General features: G+C 43.3%; 1 protein-coding gene across 1 annotated transcript in view; it reads right to left on the bottom strand.

Annotated features, from left to right (window-relative positions):
- Positions 1 to 21,654, bottom strand: part of PIK3C3 (phosphatidylinositol 3-kinase catalytic subunit type 3) — a 389,362-nt gene that overhangs the window by 127,415 nt on the left and 240,293 nt on the right. The window contains exon 22 of the mRNA XM_082248227.1: positions 10,295 to 10,463. Coding sequence (XP_082104353.1) covers positions 10,295 to 10,463 — 169 coding nt within the window. The remainder of the gene's footprint in view (positions 1 to 10,294; positions 10,464 to 21,654) is intronic.

The raw sequence follows: 21,654 nt of genomic DNA, 5'->3' as shown, positions 1-21,654 counted from the left end.
GAAAAGTTGTACCACCACTGCTTTATAGTGTGCAGCCAATGGAGTTCACACAGATGTTGAAAATAGGTGGCTTGGTCACTTACTGATTCCAGACTGCCTGTCAGTGCCACTCACAATTGCTGAAACAGGGGGTGGATGGTGGCATACAAGCAGCAGAGTTAGCATAGAAGCAAACATAATGCTGCCTGCAGAATTCAGAAGGCGTTGATGCTTTGCAACTGCCTCTATTCAAATGCACCTATGGAATGGTTGCAAAGCACCAACTGATTATTTTCCATTTTAGCATTGTAAAATTGTTTAAACATCTCATGTGGTGTTTGAGGTTTACTGCTTGATGCTAATATCAGAGCAATGCATCCAAAATGTTCATTAACACTATAGAAGAGTTAATGCTCATTAAAGACTGATTTAAAATGCAAAGACTGTGTGGGCTTAGCCTATGACAGCCAAAACTGGAGTCATCAGCACAGCGTCCGCTAGGTATTAGTACATACTACATAAGGACATCAGCGCAAGCTCCGCCCCACACGTTTTCATTATAAAAGGCATAGTTTTGGCGCCAGTGAAACCGGATGAGAGAACATACTATATAATGGATGCCTAGGGCCGAGCAAGCCTTGACGTAATTGCGCATGCTCGTTGGAGAGGCGCTTGTGTGTTTTTCTCTTACGCTTTCTGCAGTTTCTTCAGAGTACCAGTTCTGATAACAAAGAGAGATGGTTTTATATATTACCATATGGTGGCGCCTTTGTTCTTTTCCCTTATGCTGTTTATTATGGGTAACCTGGCTGAGAACATAATCTACTGGAGGGCTCTCCAGACATCCATGGATGGATATTCAATTGATAAATCACTGTCAGACCTTCTATTTAGAGGTCTCCAAGCTGACAGTGTGCTCTTACTGGTGGTGGATTACTGGAGCTAATTAATGGATCTTCTGGATTTTTTGTGCACATTAGGTTGTGGACTTTGCATGGACTTTCTAATTGGTTAGCACATTGGTCACATTTATATTCACCGGTTTGGTTATAGTTACTCGGTACTGGTTTTCACCACTTACAGCACAACAAAAAACAATACTTTGGCTTTGCTTCTTATCTTGTATTCAGATAATTTTTGAGTGCTGTTGTTTTATTAATTTATTTACCATCACTTTATTGTCGTTCCCCACTAAGCGCAAAGTTTTTGAATTTTTTTTTTGCATCATTTTAACAAGATTGTGAATGTTTTTACTTCTAGCAAAGGAGTTTGAATTGTGTCTTTATAAGTGTTGGAAGTCAACATGTTTATAATATCAGATATTTATGGACTGTTGAGACCAGATTATACGGAAGACATATGGATACGGCTTGGGTTAGCCTGGAATGCCAGCAGAGCAAGATTACCCAGCAGGGTATTTGTAACAAGGAGTCATAAATGCAAATTCATCTTCTAAAGGATGTTCTAGCATAGGCCTCCTGATGTGATGTATGGAAGTAGAGGAGCATCCGCTCAGACCTCCTGGTGTCATTAAAAGACTAATTTCCTGACTTACTGTACAACATCAAAGGAACAGATGTGTAGTGGAAGTTGACAAATGCTGCCCCCCCCCCCTTGTGGAAGACAATAACATACTTCCCGGAGGATGTTCGGGGGAATAACATACTTCCTGGTGATTAGAAAGAACAGCCCCTTATAGCTTCTCATTGTGCAGAGGACTACACGGGCGGGTAGAGATGTGTTTGTGTGGGTTGTATCTGAGTGTGCTTTAAATGATAAGGGCAAATGATGAGGCCCCCTCTTTTCTCATTGAGCCCAGCTGAGACACACCAACCACGGAGGATGAACCTGCGTAAAGTATTATCTATGCTCTTTTATTTCTATATGCTCATAGTTTTCTATGTTAGTTTTTCTAATTTCTTTGTAAATAAACGAGACCTTTGCTTCTTTGAGCATTGCGTTTATTTTTATAGCTAATATTGTTATTATATCATCACCATTAATATTATCATAGCTTTGATAGACTAGCTAATTATAGGAACAGACAAGATAATACATATTTATAATCTAAGTAGGGGGAAGCCATTAACCCCACCCCTTATTTATTTAAAAAAGTTTTATGCAATTCCATCTAAGGCAAGATTAAGCCTGGGAGAGAGACGGCTAGCAGTAGGAGCCAACTGGGGCTCTACAGTTATGCTCAATGCTGTCACTTCACTACACAAGATCACAGGAGGAGGAGGAAGCATGGGGATGCCAACCCAGTTTCCACTTAGCAGGCCTGAGGGCATGGTGATTACGAAGGCAGAACTTTGGCAGCCATGTTTTCCTTTGGTTACCCGTCAGATGGGTTGAAAGTGTGTATGGGGAGGATGCTTACACTTAAGTAAGATATACAATGGGACATATAATAAAGATCCTGAAATGTGTTTATTTTCTAGCATTCTGCTTTAACAAGTTGGACCAGCATAAAAGTAAAGTGCTCTTGACGCTCAACAAACTTTTTTTTTTTTCTACCCAGGACTCCTTGTGACCATTACATAAAAAAAAAAAAGTCATCTGAATGAAGGTTAATCTCTCCATTGTTAAACGGGGGATGGGTGGGGAGTTACCGGTCTGAAAATTAATACAGCATGGCTAGGGAGGTACCAATCCATAACTAGTGACAGTTCTAGACAAAGCATTATTATATCTGCACTTCTGAAGACAAAGCGCCTTCCCTGCTCCATTGCTCCATATCAGTATTGGTAGAAATAGATGGCTCTCATTACCCATCATTCATGCTTCATTACATAGTAATTAGGAATAATTGCAGCTCAATCTCCTCCATGTGTATTCATATATGCATGAACATTATAGCTGCTCTATGAATAAACTATGGGGAAACGGCTGAAATATTAGGTGACAATTAGTGAAAATGATTATGTAAATGTGTGACAAGCATTAAAAGGTACATGTCGGTCCAGGCTGAGGATAAATAGGAGTACAGTCTACCTTATATGGGGTTCAGTTTTAAATCCAGCCATTGATGTACCACCCAATCACCCTACTTTGTCCTGTCAGTAGTCTTTGGACCCCATTTTCTTCCTATTACACCCTATAAGACTCACTCTGTCAGTCCTGGAACTGTTGACTTACCAGCAACCCTGGGCTGGAATGTAGGTGACTACTTCATATCTGATTCTGTCCCGTCTAGCGGTGTCCAGCAACCGGAAGAGGGTATATTGACCATCACATTGATGTATGTGTGCCTCACAGAACTAATGTCCCATGATCCCCCAGGAATGTAGGAATGGTGGGAGAAGGGCAGCATCTGGACAGGTTTCCCCTTTAGAATCAATGGTGGTGTTTTGGCGGGGAAAGAACCAGGAAGATCTTCAAACCAGATCCACCCACTATAGGCAACACTCAGGTAAGGACTTCAGAATGAACAGGAAACTTCTAGGGGCCCAAGAGCCAGGATGAGTTGCCTACTTCAAGCAGCGTTTCACCCAAATGTGGAACTTTCGCTGATCTGCTTCCTCCCCCCGGTTTGGCACCTTTCAGGAGGAAGGGGGAACAGGTACCTGTTTTAGACATGTACACTTCCCAACTTCTGGTAGATGGCACCGCGCAGCGGTCCATCGGAAGTTCGGCCCCCTCTTCCTTTCCCCGCCGCCGGGCCAATTAGAAAGTGCAGTGCGCTTCGCACATGTGCAATAGGTACCGGCTATAAAGCCAAAAGGCTTCACTGCCGGTTTCCCTTATGACGAATGGCGGCAGCAGCACCTGACAGCCGATCCAAAAATCGGCTGGGGTGCTGACATTGCGGGCTCCCTGGACAGGTAAGTGTCTATATATTAAAAGTCCCCAGGGGGAACGCCTCTTTAAAGTGTTACTAAACCCACACCTGTAAAATCAGTCTGTAGTTGCAGTAAAGCTTGTTATACTCATTGTGGTTAATCCTCTGCATTGTGTAAAAAGGAGGTTTGATCCTGTCTTCTCTGACCCTTCCCTTCTTCCACTGTCCCCAATCCATCTGCTGATAGAACAGAGCCTTGGGGACAAGCTGCACATGCTCAGTTTAGTGTCTATTGCTAGAGTTTTTTTTTTCTTGGGAGTGCATGTGATCAATGAGAATGAAAACTCCTCCTACAAGCTTTAACCAGACACTGATATTAGTCAAAGGACTGCTATATACTGCTGATGAGAAAAGGTATTTAGCAGTTCATATTTATTAAAATAATTGCATCGTCCACGTTCTGTGTATTGTGGGAGACCAGATATAGTGAATGCAGGCTCGTGGGTTTAGGAACACTTTAAGGAGAGAAAGAAGCAGTAACAGTCATCATTACTAGAAAATGGTCCTTTGAAGCTAAAAATCATTTGGAGGCTGTATACAAGCTAGATTGCATGATTAAAGTGGAACATAATGGCTGTAAAGGCAATTTTTTTTATATTAAAAATAAAAATAGTTTTATGTTTACCTACTCTGTGCAAATGATATTGGATACAGTGGCCCCTTGCCTACTCTTCTGGAGTCCCCTGCCAGCACTGTCCGCTCCTCTTTTCCTGCGGGGGCCCCCTCTGCAAGCTGAGTGCTGAGAGGGTACCCGTGCAGGCGCTCTGTTGAGGTGGGCTGTGTGTGCATATAGATATACACAGCGTGCCTCTGCCACGCCCCCTGCTCCCTCCTCACAGGATTTGACTGACAAGAGCAGGAGCCTATGGCTCCAGCTGCTGCCGGTATCTCCTGTGAGACCAAGAAGCGTGGACAGAGATGGATCATGAGAGGAGGCAGGTAAGTGTTTAGGGATGAGGTGGGGGCCAAGTAGTGGGGGAGTTTTTTTTTAAACTTAGTACATAGAATGCTGTCAGGAAGGGCATGCCAGCAGACAAGCTGGCTCCTCTTGGTGGATTGCTGTTCATGGCACGCATAGACGTGTGCACGCACACCCTGTTACAGATGTTGATGCCAAATGGGCTATTTAAACTGGGCCAGTACTTAGGTTCCGAGTGGCCTGAGACCCTGTGATTTTGCATCTGACTCCGGTTACTGACCCAGCTTGTCCTGACTTCTCCATAAACTCTGCCTGCACTGACTTCGGCTTGTCTCCTGACCTCTGCTACTGCCTGCTCCTATTACTGCCATCTTGCTGAGCTGCTACAGACCCTTGCCCGCATCTTGATTTCGCTCTCATCATCGCATCTGTACTTGATCCGCCAGCCTGTGTATGACCTGGCTTGCCTGACTGCGCTACTTCCTGCCTGCTACCCGCCTATGCCTTGCCTATCTGCGGTTGCCAGTACCAGTCTGTTTCCACCTGCTGCTCATAAGCTGCTACCCAGCTCCCCCGCTGCATTAAGGGCCACTAAATACTTTCCCTGCCTGGCATGAATACCTTCTCTGCTGCTAGCAAGACCTACACTTGTGCCACTCTGCATTCCTGTTCACTCTACCAGGGGCCCAGAGTCAGAGATGTAAGAAGTGCTTCCTTATTATTTCAGGCTCTTCAAAACAGGTACGTGACAAATGCATTAGAGTAAAGAAAAAAAAAAAAGACTTTAGAACCACTTTAACTTCTGTGCTTATTCAGGATTTTTTTTTTTTAAATCTGGTCCCATCCCTCTGCTGCCATTCTGGCCTTGGCGAGAATGAGGTCTCCCTAGTCCTGCAGCATTTTGGGATATTCGTGTCATATCTCCCAGAATGATGCAGGACTAGGGAGGCATACAGATCAGCCAGAGGGTAGGACCAGCATGTCATCCAGAGCTGGTTGTCTGAACCCTGGACAGACAGCCAGCTAAAAAAGACCAAGATGGGAATGAGGGACCTGTGCTATGTCACCCAAACATTGGATCACATACTCACATACAGTGAGTATGTGTTTTGAAGATAACCCAATAATTAAGGTAGGAAGGGGGAAAGAAAACATAGGGGGGAGTTAAATTCAGATTAAAAGACCAACATTGGGCTCCGTGCCTCACTCCTTCCTTGAAGCCTCCTCAGCAGTATTTTAGGCTTTTTTTTTTTAATGCTCACATTTTACAGATGTCTTCAGACAGTCAAATGAAACTGTAGGGTCCTCTTCTTCTTCACCTCTTCTCCAAGCTAGGTGGTCCTCACTGATGCCGAGAGCGGTGCTGAGGTTACGTCAGTAAGGCTCTCTGTATAAATACAAGGTAAGGCCATACCTTGGCATCCGCAGTACATTTGTACTCAATGCATTATAACTTCAGTCTATATGAAATAGACCCAACAAGCATGCAGTGAGTAAATTTGGGACCACCACTCCAACAAAGGTGACTGGGGTAGGCTTATGACAGCAAGGCTTGGATAGAAAAGTTAAGCCACGTTTAAGCAGGCCATTTACTGCAGCATATAACCGGTCACGTTTACCATTTTATATCAGTTTGAATAGCTTTTTCCATGTGGCAAGGCAATTTTATTAAAACATGCACATCATCAGTCACCTAAATAACAATAATCCTCATATATTTTGCTGCAGTCAGTCCCGGATGATATTACTTCTAAACAAATGCTACACAATTGTGCAAACAGAATCATTTCCTTCTTAAGAGGCTTATCCCGTCTATAACAAATACACATTTTAATACGTTTCTTGTCTACAAGATGCCTTCCACAGGTGAACAGTTCCAGCTTACGAGACAACACAAACACATTGTAAAATCCCAGCAAACATTTGCTAGAAGAGATGCTTAAAGGAGTTGTAAAGGCAGGTTTTTTTTATTATTATGCCTTGCCTATCTGCGTTTTTTTTTTTATTATCTTAATGCATTCTTTGCATTAAAGCGGAGTTCCAGCCTAACCGCACACTCACCTGTTCCACGGTCCAGCGATGCGCCGTCTTCTCCCTCTCTGTTCTGCGGCGCCGGCATCACTGATGTGGGCACCCGGCTGTGACAGTTTGCGGCTTCACAGCCGGGTACGCACTGCGCATGCGCGAGTTGCGCTATGCGTCGTGATTGGCCGCCAATCTTCTGGGACCTCTGACGTGTCCCAGAAGATTGCAGGGAGGGAGGGAGAGAGGAGAACTTCCGCTCAGGGTGCCGCGGCGCTCCGAGCGGAAGTGGGAGAAGGTACCTGTCAAAACCAGGTACCCGCTGCCCCCCCCCACCAAAAAAAAAAAAGACATGCCAAATGTGGCATGTCAGGGGGTTAGGACTATTTAAAGCGGAAGTTCCACTTTTGGGTGGAACTCCGCTTTAAGATAAAAAGCCTCCTGTGTGCAGCAGCCCCCCTAATACCTACCTGTGGTTCCTCTCTGTCCAGAGATGTCCACAAGTGTCTCAGCCATCTGAGATTCTCCCTCCTGATTGGCTGTCGTTGCAATCAAAGTCAGGTAGCCACTCAGGGGTGTGAGGGGGCGGGGCCCGGGCTCCATGTCTGAATGGGCACAGGGAGCTGTGACACGGCTCAGGTGCCCCCATAGCAGGCTGCTTGCTGTGGGGGCACTGAACAGGAGGGAGGTGCCAGGAGACCAGAAGAGGGACCTGAGAAGAGGAGGATCCAAACCAACTGCACAGAAGAGGCGAGTATACCATGTTTGTTATTTTTATAGGAAAAAAAGGAGCCTTTACAATCACATTAAAATTGAGGAAAAAACAACAAAAATGAGGGAAAGAAACATTTGTGTAACACTAAGAGACCTTTACTAAAGCCATATTATGTGCCACACATTGAACAGACAACTCCACCAAGAAATAACGTAGAATTCAAGCCTCAAGCAAATTAGTCTTAAAAATGCCCCCCCTCCCCATCCTAACACCTATGCTGAATTACCGATGTACTGTATATACTTACCTATTTAAGCCCGCTCCCGACCAATTATTTGACCCCCCTGTGTCAACCAGTGGTAGCTACAGGGGAGAGGAAAGAGTGCTCAACAATGGCTGGGAATGCCTGGCAGTGGTAGCGTCATCCACAGTATGCGCCCACAACCCAGCTGTTGTCAGCACTCCTTCCTCTCCCCTGCAGCTGATGCTGACTGACACAGGAGTGCCGCATCATCTAAACAGATTGAAATTAGGTAAATATATGAATCTTTTTTTTACAACGGTTATTCAGCATAGGTGTTAGCGGGGAGGAGATGGGGGAAGCACTTTAACCCCTTCGTGCCTAAGACTTTTTCTGATACTTGTTGCTTACAAGCTAAAATCAGTATTTTTTGCTAGAAAATGATGTAGAACCCCCAAACATATATATATATATATATATATATATATATATATATATATATACACACACACAAATATATATATATATATTTTTTTTTTTTTTAGCAGAGACCCTGGAGAATAAAATGGTGATCATTGCATTATTTTATGTCAAACTGTATTTGCGCAGCGGTCTCTCAAATACAATTTTTTTAAAAAAAGAAATACACTTTCATAAATAAAAAAAATAAATAAAAAAACAAAAAATAAAAAACTTAAAGTTAGCCCAATTTTTTTGTATAATGTGAAAAATGATGTTACCCCGAATAAATAGATATCTAACATGTCATGTTTTAAAATTGCACACACTCCTGGAATGGCGGCAAACTACGTAACTTAAAAATCTCCACAGACGACGATTTAAAAATTCCTAACGGTTACCAGTGTAGAGTTACAGAAGAGGTCTAGTGCTAGAATTATTGCACTTACTCTAAGGATCGTGGCGATACCTCATATGTGTGGCTTAAATACTGTTTACATTTGTGGGGGCGACTTGTGTATGCGTTCGCTTCTGCGCGCGAGCACCGAGGCATGGGGAACTTTACATTTTTTTTTTTTAAATGTATTTTTTTTTTTTTTAACACTGTACCTTAACTTTTTTTATTTTTTTTTATCACTTTTTTTGCTGTCACAAGGAATGTAAACATGAAAACATCCCTTGTGACAGTAATAGGCAGTGACAGATACTCTTTATGGAGGGATCTGGGGTCTATAAGACCCCAAATCCCTCCTTTGCACTTAAAAGCATTCAAAACACCAAGTTTGGCTGTTTTAAAAACTGTAATTTTTTCAAAAAATCTGGCGCCTTTAAGGTTTCAGTAACCGATAGTGATGTCATGATGTCGCTTCCAGGTTTCTACATCGGAGACCCGATCAAAGCCAAATCAGGCTTTGTTCAGGCAAGCCGACGGACATGCCAGCCGGCCGCTCGGGTCTCCCGGTGGGACGGAAGACCTAGGCGGAATGGCAGGGGCATCCCCTCCTGCTGCTTGCTATAACGGCTGATCAGCTGCCCAGCCACATCGGTTGTTATCACAAGAAAGCCAACGGTCCACTCTAAAAAACAGTACTGGTACAACCCCTTGAATCCGAAGGACGCAAATTTGCGTTATGTTGGCGTTAAGGGGTTAAAGGTACTTCTATAGTGTCATCAATTAATGCAGCGCTTTACATACATATATATATATATAATTATATTCACATAATATACATTATACATTCACATCAGTCCCTGCACTCAAAGAGCTTACAATCTATGGTCTCTAACTTTCATACATACTAGGGCCAATTTAGACAACAGCCAACTAACCTACCAGCATGTCTTTGGAGTGTAGGAGGAAACTTGAGTACTCGGAGGAAACCCACGCAGGCACAAGGAGTACATGGAAACTCCGTGCAGGTAGTGTTGTGGTTGGGATTCAAACCGGGACCCTAATGCTGCTAGGCGGAAGTGCTAACGACTTAGCCACTGTGCTGCCCCAGGTTGGGGTACTTTAATACTGGCCAGGAGGATAAAGTGAATTCTAGAAAAGTCTACACCCAGTAACATAGTAAGGGGGGGCACAGAAAAGAATTTCTGTCCAATAAAAGTAATAGCAGGGGTCATGTGGTCCCTGCTCTTATGCATGACTTTCACTTCTAAAGAGATCCAGTCACCAGACCTCATTTTAAGTTAGAGGAAAAAAACTGCCTATATTTCCCCAAGTGTGCAGTGATATCAAAGTAGGCAACATCAGTTCTTGAGAGCATCCAGTACAGCTGTGCAAGACTGACTGGAAGGCTGGAGTTCAGCTTTAATTAATGGCACCAAGATCAAAGCTGGTCTCTCACTAATTTTAATTAATGTGACATGATCTTTTTCTATCCCTTTTGAAAGCAAATCTTTTCCTAAAAGCCACTGAGCGGTTTGGCTACATCTGCTTATTTCTATTAGTTTAAAAAAGATTTTGTAAATCTTGGTCCACGTATGCATAAAATGAAACAAATCATCTGCTCCATGAACTAAACCCTGAAACCATCGCTCGGCTTAGCTCCCTCTAGTGGCAGCAGCAATTGCACATGAGTGACAGGGACTCCCTACCCCTGTAAGGTGACTTACCTGCGGAGGTGAAGGAATGCTGTGTAACACTGCTTGCGGAAGGCTTGGTATTGCTCGCTCTGTGTGCCTCCCATTCCTTCCACCATCTCTTTGTTCAGCTTCATGGGTGGCGGCAGAGGCTTGGGGTCTCTTCCCAGGATATACCCGAAATCAATGTGGAACAATTTCCCTGGAAAAGCAATAAGGCTGTGAGAAGCGCAATACTTGTGGGGCCTGTCATAATAATAATCCACAGCACCATATGGGGCCACACTGTACCTTTAGGGTACCTGTTTGAGGCCCAGATCTGAAACCCTTAACTTCCCCCTCCCCCAACCACCACAGCACTGCCAGAAAAGATGCTATTTATACACCAAAATTTCAGAAAATCAGTAAATGCAGAATGCTAGGTACAATGTTTGCACTGCATTCTACAATGACCCAATTTCTAAAAGTTCAGATCATTGCGGGGGCTCCTCTAGAGGCATACATGAACTTTTAAGATTTCATATCTTAGTGGATATCTTAAGTTAACCATACAGATCATCACCTCACTGGTGAAGTCCACTCTAAACTCTATCCCTACAAGCTATCATCTCACTGATGAAGTCCACTTTAAGCTCTATACAGGCGATCATCTCACTGGTGGAGTCCACCCTAAGCTCTATACAGGCGATCATCTCACTGGTGGAGTCCACCCTAAGCTCTATACAGGCTATCATCTCACTGGTGGAGTCCACCCTAAGCTCTATACAGGCTATCATCTCACTGGTGGAGTCCACCCTCAGCTCTATACAGGCCATCATCTCACTGTTGAAGTCCTCCCTAAGCTCTATACAAGCTATCATCTCACTCGTAGAGTCCACCCTAAGCTCTATACAGGCGATCATCTCACTGGTGGAGTCCACCCTAAGCTCTATACAGGCTATCATCTCACTGGTGGAGTCCACCCTAAGCTCTATACAAGTTATCATCTCACTGGTGAAGTCCTCCCTAAGCTCTATACAGGCTATCATCTCACTGGTAGAGTCCACCCTAAGCTCTATACAGGCCATCATCTCACTGGTGAAGTCCTTCCTAAGCTCTATACAGGTGATCATCTCACTGGTGAAGTCCTCCCTAAGCTCTATACAAGCTATCATCTCACTCGTAGAGTCCACCCTAAGCTCTATACAGGCCATCATCTCACTGGTGAAGTCCTTCCTAAGCTCTATACAAGTTATCATCTCACTGGTGAAGTCCTCCCTAAGCTCTATACAGGCCATCATCTCACTGGTGAAGTCCACCCTAAGCTCTATACAGGCTATCATCTCACTGGTGGAGTCCACCCTAAGCTCTATACAGGCTATCGTCTCACTGGTGAAGTCCTCCCTAAGCTCTATACAAGCTATCATCTCACTCGTAGAGTCCACCCTAAGCTCTATACAAGTTATCTCACGGATGAAGTCCACTCTAAGCTCTATACAAGTGATCATCTCACTGGTGAAGTCCTCCCTAAGCTCTATACAAGCTATCAACTCACTGGTGGAGTCCACCCTAAGCTCTATACAGGCTATCGTCTCACTGGTGAAGTCCTCCCTAAGCTCTATACAAGCTATCATCTCACTTGTAGAATCCACCCTAAGCTCTATACAAGTTATCATCTCATGGATGAAGTCCACTCTAAGCTCTATACAAGTGATCATCTCACTGGTGAGGTCCACCCTAAGCTCTATACAAGCTATCATCTCACTGGTAGAGTCCACCCTAAGCTCTATACAAGCTATCATCTCACTGGTAGAGTCCACCCTAAGCTCTATACAAGCTATCATCTCACTGGTGGAGTCCACCCTAAGCTCTATACAAGCTATCATCTCACTGGTGGAGTTCACCTTAAGCTCTATACAAGCTGTCATCTCACTGGTGGAGTCCACCTTAAGCTCTATACAAGCTATCACCTCACTGGTGAAGTTCAGCCAAATCCCTATAACTTCTGAAGGGCCACCTATAGCCCCCCCCCCCCCTCCTGCTCAGCTCACAGAGCCTCCTTCCCACTGCAAGTCTGATTTTTGCCTTCAGCAGGTATGTTACATCCTACAGTAAAGGTAGAATTTATACAATTTTTCTAGCAAAATGGGAAAAAACTGTTTCAGGACTTCTAAAGAATAAACAGTTAAACTAAAAAGGTGTTTTAGATATGTGACTGGAGTTCTTTAAACATGGCACTTCATCAGCAGGAGCTTTCACACATCACAGCAATCTGTAAAAACGAATCCCAGGGTTTTCATTCCAGAATAGATGCATAAAAAATATTTGTGCAGGCAGGAGAACTCGACTCCACAGGCTCCCTTCACTTCCTGCAGTTCCGGCAGACATGTAAGTAAAAACCACAATGGACTGAGCATTTGTAATAAAACAACTTGGTTCAGAATTTTAAAGCATTAGACCAAAAATATAGAGAGTGTATGGGCCACTATCAAGCTGATATACACATAGGTTATGTTTGGGGGAATAAACAAAAAGTTATAAAAGACTCAATTTTTTTTACCATTTTACTATAGGGGTTGGGAGGGTTAAAGACCAACTTCAGCGTCTATATTTTGCTCCATTGTTTAATTCTACATACCATACTATAATTACATCTCTCATTGCACAACTTACCCTCCCCTCTGTGCTGTGATGCACTGTGAAGCTCTGTAAATACAAAGCTGCCATCCCCCAATCTGGCTGGAAGACAACCAGTGTTACAAAACCACTTCCTCTTTGCCAAATTGTCATGGTCACAGCTTTAGTCAATACTTGACTACAGGAGGTGCCATGAAACCACCATTATTGTGGGCATTTCTGACATTTGTCTCCTGGCACTAGCTTCCACAATAGGAGAAAACATGGTGTCAGAACCAGAATCTAAACCCGAAACCTCTGCTGCATCCAGCAGTAGCTCTTCTTGCCGAATCATCTGAAATGATTGACAGCCCCCATGTATAGTTTTGCCTTGTTTCAGGTGAACTTTGAACTCCTTGCTCCTCCTTTGCACTTCCTGTTTGATCAATGTGCTCTCTCCAGCCGTTATCTTGCTCCTTTGTGTAGCTTCAGCTGTCCTTAAAAGGAGTTTTAATGCATTCTATGCATTAAGATAAAAAGCCTTCTGTGTGTAGCAGCCTCCCCAGCACCCCCTAATACTTACCTGTGCCTCCTCTCTGCCCAGCAATGTCCACGAGTCCCTCGGCTGTCTTAGGACTTCCCTCCTGATTGATTGAGATACAGCTGCGGTGCCATTGGCTCCCACGGCTGTCAATCAAATTCAGTGAGCCAATTAGGAGAGAGAAGGACAGGGCCAAACGCCAGCTCCATAATTGAATGGACACACAGAGCTGCAGCTCGGCTCGGGTGCCCCCATAGCAAGCTGCTTGCTGTGGGGGCACTCAATAGGAGGGAGGGGCCAGGAGCAGGAACGAGGGACCTGAGAAGAAAAGGATCTGGACTGCTCTGTGCAAAACAAACTGCACAGAACAGGTTAAGTATAAAATGTTTTTTTTTTTTTTTTTTTTTAAAAACTAGACTTTACATTCATGTAAACTCCACTAACACTCGTTAACATTTTGGCTTGTTCTTCAACTACATTTCGCTTGTTCACAACCTGCAACCATTCGTTAGTAACTTTTGGTTTGTTCCTTGGCAATGCTTCCAATTAATCCCAACCTGCAAACACTTGTTGTCGATCTTGTTTTCTGACTGCGATTTTGTTTGATCCCTACCTATTATATCTGCTACTGGAACTTGGCTTCCTCAACTTCTGGTGGGACGATCCTGAGAACCGCAACCTGGTACTAACACATAGCAAAACCCATCTCCACCATCAGGAGTTGGTGAATACCGGTGGGAGCGTCTCGACTGCTATAGCTACTGGTCTCTGAACCTGACCAGGACACATGGCATGATAGGAGCTAAAGTCCCTTAGTGGCACCACACAGCACAGCTTTGCACACCATTCTTCCCCACCCGCAGCCTGGCACTGCATTAGAAACTAAGAGGACCGTGGTGGATACAAATTTGGAAAGGTTTATAAGGTTTATAAGGCATGTAGATGGTAAAAAAAGGATTTATGGGGTACAAAGGAACCTTCATATGGCTTAATTTTCTATTATGGAATTGGGTGTCATGTTATGTCTAAATCAGGGGTGGGGAACCTATGTCCCGGGGGCCGTATGCGGCCCTCAAAGTCATTTGGTCCGGCCCCCCATGCAGCTGAGTCCGTGTCTATCAGCTGATCTGTCAGAATGGAGCCAATGCTTCCTGTATAGTTCTGGCTCCGTTGTGACAGTCTGAGTGAGTCACAGGCGGAGTGATATCAAATGCACTCCACCTGTGACCAATACAGGAAACATCGCCTCTTCCTCCAGCGTGGCACCGCTGCTAGCCAGCATTTCCCGCCAGCAGCACACACAGCAGTACCAGCCAGAGCCAGCAGTACCAGCCAGAGCCAGCAGTACTCACAGCAGTACCAGCCAGAGCCAGCAGTAACAGCCAGAGCCAGCAGTACTCACAGCAGTATAAGCCAGAGCCAGCAGTACCAGCCAGAACCAGCAGTACCCACAGCAGTACCAGCCAGAGTCAGCAGTACCCACAGCAGAACCAGCAGTACCCAAAGCAGTACCAGCCAGAGCCAGTAGTACTCACAGCAGTACCAGACAGAGTCAGCAGTACCCACAACAATACCAGCCAGCAGTACCTACAGCACAGTACCAGCCAGCAGTACCCACAGCAATACCAGCCAGCAGTACCCACAGCAGTACCAGCCAGCAGTACCCACAGCAGTACCAGCCAGTAGTACCAGCCTGAGCCAGCAGTACCAGCCAGCAGTACCCACAGCACAGTACCAGCCAGCAGTATCAGCCTGAGCCAACAGTACCTAAGGCAGTACCAGCAAGCAGTACCTACAGCACAGTACCAGCCTGAATCAGCAATCCCCACAGCCGTACCAGCCTGAGCCAGCAGTACCCACAGCAGTACCAGCCAGCAGTACCAGCCTGAGCCAGCAGTACCCTTAGCAGCACCAGCCAGCTATGCCCACCAGCATTACCTGCCAGCAGTTCTTTTCAAAACTTACCACCACAAAGTCGACTGCGCTCCAGACTGACCAACGCAAACCTGGAAAACCAGTTGCGAGTAGCAACATCATCAATACCAGCTAACATCACACACCTCACCAAAGAGAAGCAGTTGCAGCCATCACATTAGGGGTGAGTTAATTAAATGTTTGACCAAATATAACAGGCACATTTTTAACTTGATAATTTTGTACGGCCCCTGAATGATTTTATAAATACCCAAATGGCCCTTGGCAGAAAAAAGGTTCCCAGCCCCTGGTCTAAATAGATAAATAAAGTGTAACAAGAGTGGGTCAAAGCTTCAGAAATTGAAATGACAGAAACTCAGGGACACCACATGGTAGTTGAATGTCAGCAAAGATTCACTCAGGGTAGCATCACAAGCCTCAGTCCCAGTTTACACACAACAGCACACAGTCAATATAGAAACTACAATTTCCAGCACTCCCAATGTCCAGATGGTAGCACACAGGCAATATAGAACTACAATAACCAGTGTTCAGATAGTACCATGTACAATGCGTTGTAGGTATAAATAATTTTTATCAGGGTTCTCAAAAACCTGGAAATTATTTTAAGGGTTCATTGAAGCTAAAAAAGTAGAGGAAAAACTGCAAAAGAATGTCACCTGAGTGACAGCTCTGAGTCTGCTTGGCCTGCAGACATTACATCCATGATGTCGGCGCCCAGCAGCAGTCTTGGGTTTTTAGATATCTACACAAGGTAAATAACATGCAGATATAATTCTAAAGGGAGGTTTTTTGCTAAAATGATTGGTCTTGCGACCGGCTCTTTATAAAATAAACTTGTGCTTTGTCCATGCAAAGCAACAGGTTAGTTTTTATCCCCCACCCCTCCCCAGCAGTACATATATATATACTTTCCATTCGCTCCCTTGCCACTTTGCTCAGTGCCAAGTGCTGAATAAAATAGCCTGTACATACCTTCCAGAAATAGAGAAAAATGTGACTTACTCCCTATGACAGCAGTAGGCCAATCAGACTGTCATATAAGAGTACATAGCCTTGTTTGAGCTATTTCGGTGACATGTAGTCAATACAGGGCCCACCCCTGGCAGCTAAACAGGGTGGCTTTTGCTTTAAGATCTTTAGGCAAAACATAGATGCACTTTAAATTGAACCTTCATAAATCACATAATGGCGGCACTAGCTTTATTATTGATCGACTTGATGGCGCATTTAACAATAATAGGAAATAATGTCAACTCCTGAAGCCTGCATAGATGGTGTTTCTCCAGAAAGAATTGCCTTCTGTTTGGGTCTTAACCACTTTACCACCAGAGGATTTTGCTGTCTTACGTCTTGGCCACTTTTTGTGATTCGGCGCTGTGCAACTTTAACTGACAATTGTGCGGTCGTGCGACGCCGTACCCAAATTAAATTTACGTCTTTTTCCACAAACAGAGATTTCTTTTGGTGGTATTTGATCACCTGTGCAATTTTTACTTTTTGCACTATAAACAAAAAAAGAGCGTTTATTTTGAAAAAATAACAATATTTTTAACATTTTTTTATATGAAATTCCCCCCCCAAAAAAATGTAAAAATCAAAATATTTTAAAATTTTTGGCCAATTTGTTTTCTGCTACATATGTTTGGTAAAAAAAAAATCACAATAAGCGTATTAAGATTGGTTTGCGCAAAAGTTATTGCGTTTACTAACTAAGGGAAAGGTTTCTGTCATTTTTGGTGTTTTTTTTTTAAACGAGTAATGGCGTCGATTTGCGATTTTTTTTGCGGGACTGCGACATTGCGGCGGACAGATCGGACCCTTGACTGACATTTTTGACACTTTTGGGGGTACCAGTGACATTTCTACGGTAATCAGTGCTATAAATATGCACTGTTACTGTAAAAATGACACTGCCAGGGAAGGGGTTAATTTTATTGGAGAGGGAGGGGTTAATGTATGCCTGGTGCTTACTGACATGTGTGGGGGGAGGTGACTGAGTGATACAGGGACAGATCGCATGTTCAACTATGCTGAACCCTGCAATCTGTCACTGTTTGTCACTTAGGAGGTCCGCCCGCTCTGTTTACACAAGCGGGCGGATCTCCAAACTCAATTCCTCGACGATTGGGGATGAGCAGCGGCGATCGCCGCCGCTCCTCCCCTGGCCCGACTCCCGCTGTGACTGAAAACAGCGGGAGCATGCCTCCGGCGGAGCGCGAGCGCCGCCTACAAGGGGAGGAGTTCAGCGACGTAGGTCTACGTCGCTGGACGGAATCGAGCCACTTTGCCGCAGTACAGTCAACGTGACTGGTCGGCAAGTGGTTAAAGAAGAACTATAGGCAAAACATATATATATATATATATATATATATATATATATATATATATTAGAGCTGCACGATTAATCGTATGAAAATCGCAATCTCGATTCACCCCTCCTGACGATCTAACCCTGAAATATGCTCGATTCTTTGCATAGCTGCATAGCAGAGAGAACAGCTGTAAAAAAAAAAAAAAGCCTCCCGGCAAACGGCTATCAGCAAAGTCTCCCAGTAACTATAAACAAAAAGGATTACATTGTATCTTTTCCTTCCCTCTGCCAGGGAGAAAGGAAGTTTAACCTCTTAAAGACTGGATCTTTTTCTGACATTTGTTGCTTGCAAGTTAAAATCATTTTTTTTTGCTAGAAAAGTACTTAGAACCCCCAAACATTTTATATATTTTTTTTAGCAGAGACCCTACAGAATAAAATGGCGATTGTTGTAATATTTTATGTCACACTGTATTTGCGCAGCAGTCTTTCAAATGCAATTAATAGACTTTAATGAATAAAAAAAAAAAACGGTAACAGTAAAGTTATCCCAATTTTTTTTTGTTACACAGAGAATCGTGATCTTTATTCCAAGCTAAAAAATCGTGATTCTCATTTTGGCCAGAATCGTGCAGCTCTAATATATATATATATATATATATATATATATATATATATATATATATATATATATATATATTTTTTTTTTTTTTTTCAGATAGTAAGTTATAACCCCTGTAAAGTTTATTTTGCCCTCTTTGTCCCAAAGGGGGGATTTACCTTCATTTCCTGTCCCATAGCTAAACAGGAAGTCAGAGGAAATCCTTGAAAATGAGGGCAATCTCTTAAGGACCCCAGTTCCACCAAAACTAGTGACCCCATTGGAAGATTTCTCCTCTTTTGCTTTTCTGGGGACAACCCAAATTTTGTTTTTTCTTTTACTTTGACTTTTAATGTTAACAGGACAAATATAGAGGGTGACACAGACAGAGCCAGCAATAAAAACTGACAAGTGTTCTAATCCCTCTCCACTCCAAAAAAAGGTTTTGCCTTTACTTATACTTTAAGTCTTCTCAACAGAAAGGTAATCATTTTGTGACTATTTCCAGTCTACTTAACTGCTGGTCATCATTTTCATCTTTTCCCTTCAGCTGTAGGTTGGTTTTTTGGTTGATTTTCTAATTCTGCAGAGTGCAAAATCTGGTATAGTTGCGCATGTAGCCAATCAGCTTCTAAACTCAGCTTGTTCAATTAGGCATTGACAAAAAAAACCTGGAATCTGATCGGTTTCTATGCAGATCTGCAGCAGATTTTCCACTCTCCAGTTTTTGTAAATCAACCACATGTCCAAAATAGGAAATTTTTCCTAGTTATCTGGGCTTCTAGTGAAGAGTTTGGCTTGGTTTATTGAAGAATCCAATTGTTTGTTTTCCTTGCTGTCCATGGTAGTCTCAGAATTCTTCACCAACATCAAAGTTCAAAGGCATAAATACTTTTCCTATCTTGCTTCTTTATTGCTCAGCATTCCCACCCATAGAAATGATAGAAAAAAAATAGAGCCTGGACAATTCCGACCTTTGTACACATCTGTATTTTTAAATATCGTTTCTTTTTGAAGAGTCAGTCTGCATCATATTTGACAGCTGGATCATTTTTTAGTAATTGATCTAAGGAGGCAGAAGCTGTCTACAATTTTTAGGTCATCATTATCAACTTTGAAGTGAGCTGACTTATCAGTTGTCATAACCTTAGGTTTTCCTCATATGTACCCGAAATCCCATCTTTTCACACTTTTCTTTAACCACTTAAGCCCCGGAAGATTTTACCCCCTTCCTGACCAGGGCCTATTTTGCGATTCGGGCACTGCGTGACTTTAACAGACAATTGCGCGGTCGTGCGACGCTGTACCTATACGAATTTGACGTCCTTTTTTCCCCACAAACAGAGCTTTCTTTTGGTGGTATTTGATCACCTGTGCGATTTTTACTTTTTGCGCTATAAACAAAAAAATAGTGTAAATTTTGCAAAAATAACAATATTTTTCACTTTTTTTTATATGAAATTCCCCAAAGAAAATGTAAAAAGCTAAATTTTTTAACATTTTAGGCCAATTTGTTTTATGCTACATATGTTTGGTAAACAAAAAAAAAATTATCAAAAAGCGTATTTTGATTGGTTTGCGCAAAAGTTATTGTGTTTACTAACAAAGGGAAAGATTTTTGTCATTTTTGTTGTTTTTTTTTTAACGCGTAATGGGGGGAAATTGCGATTATTTTTGCGGGACTGCGACATTGTGGCGGACAGATCGGACCCTTGACTGACATTTTTGATACTTTTGGGGGTACCAGTGACATTACTGCAGTAATCAGTGCTATACATATGCACTGTTACTGCAAAATAACACTGGCAGGGAAGGTTTTAACTTTATTGGGGAAGGAGGGGTTAAGTGTGTCCCTAGGGGGGTGCTTCTAACTGTGATTGGACATGGCTACTGGTGTAGGAACAGTGATCAACGGTCCTACATAGTAGAACCGTATGATCACTATTCATACACAGGTGAGAATGATCAGCGGCTTGTTTACATTAGCCACCTGCCTTTCTCCCTTCACGGCGGACGATCGCGAGTGACCGGCGGACCCCATGTACGGACTTCCCAGGGAACGAGCCGGGGCGGGCGCGTGCCTCCACGCGCGCTCGCGCGCTCGCCCGCTATTGGCTCACAAGCAAGTGACAGGCTAGTGACCTACCGGTACGTCACTTTGCCTGGCCAGGGCTGACCGCCGCAGTATATGTACTTGCGGCGGTCAGCAACCGGTTAACTTTCTCTATGAGGCTCTTCAGATTATTTTCAGCTATGAGGATAGTGTCATAAGCATATCAGAAATTGTTGAAGTTTCTTCCACCAATTATCTCCCTCTAATTCTGCTTCTTATTATGTTTTCAGCACACTAAAGGGTATGCAGCCTTGTCCAACTCCTTTGCCAAGAGTTCATTGGTGGTGCGATCTAGTTTTAATATCTTAATTAGAAATCTTTTCTGGAGAAATGCCTGTTCAAGGCTCCGTTCAGTGCCTCATCTGATCTCTGTTAAAAGGGCTAGATCAGATCTGAATTTAAGGAAAAAAGCATGTCCAAAAATACTTAAAAGCCCATCCAAATTATTGAGTTGAGTGCACAAAGCCAGTTCCATAAAGACATGGTGTGACAAGTTTGGTGTTGCCTAGACAGAACTCAACTACAATGGGATCAATTGGAACGCTGATTGAGAGCCAGGTCTTTTCTTAGTACCTGATCCCATGAATGCTCTTTGTGCTGAACGGCCACAAATTTCCAAAGATACACTCCAAAATCTTATGGGAAGCCTTCCGAGCCTTTTATTATACTTTATGTATCCATTCTAGAAAGATGTAACTAGAATATATGCACATTTAGAAAAAATAAAATAAAAACAAGCCCACCCAAAACACAAATTTGAGAGCTGCACTCTTTGCAAAAGGCCCCTTAAAAATGACAATAGACTCCACTTGAAAATCCCCCACAGATTTTATAATAAGAGTAAAATGCAGATGCAGCAGCAAAAAAATCAACATCTGCTTCTGAGCCTTTCATTTGCACCGAAGGTAATTCAGACAGGAACAAGCTGCTTCTATAGCCACCCCCACCGCGATCATGTTTGGCATACAGAATGGCGAGCTGAGACAATATATACATTACATCTCCCAAAGTTGCCCTGAAGTCAGTGACAAAGTTACGGCTGTGTGTGTCAGCACTTTCAAATGCCACCGTCGTCAGATGGAAATTGACAGGACTTCCGAGGCTTCGTGTCAGCGTCAGTCTTTTTTTATAAGCGAGTGCGTTCCAAGATACGCTTATCTGACAGGACATCTCTTTTTATAATTCATCGCATGCTCTCCCTGGAAACACACAAAGAGCCTCTTAAGTGTCTGGAAGGGAGTCTATTGCCTTTTTGTGTTTAAATAAAACTAGGGAAGTGATTTGGTTAAAGTGG

This window comes from Pelophylax lessonae (genome assembly GCF_965119305.1).
Source record: "Pelophylax lessonae genome assembly, chromosome: 1".
NCBI lineage: Eukaryota > Metazoa > Chordata > Amphibia > Anura > Ranidae > Pelophylax > Pelophylax lessonae.
This window is presented reverse-complemented; position numbering and strand designations above follow the sequence as displayed.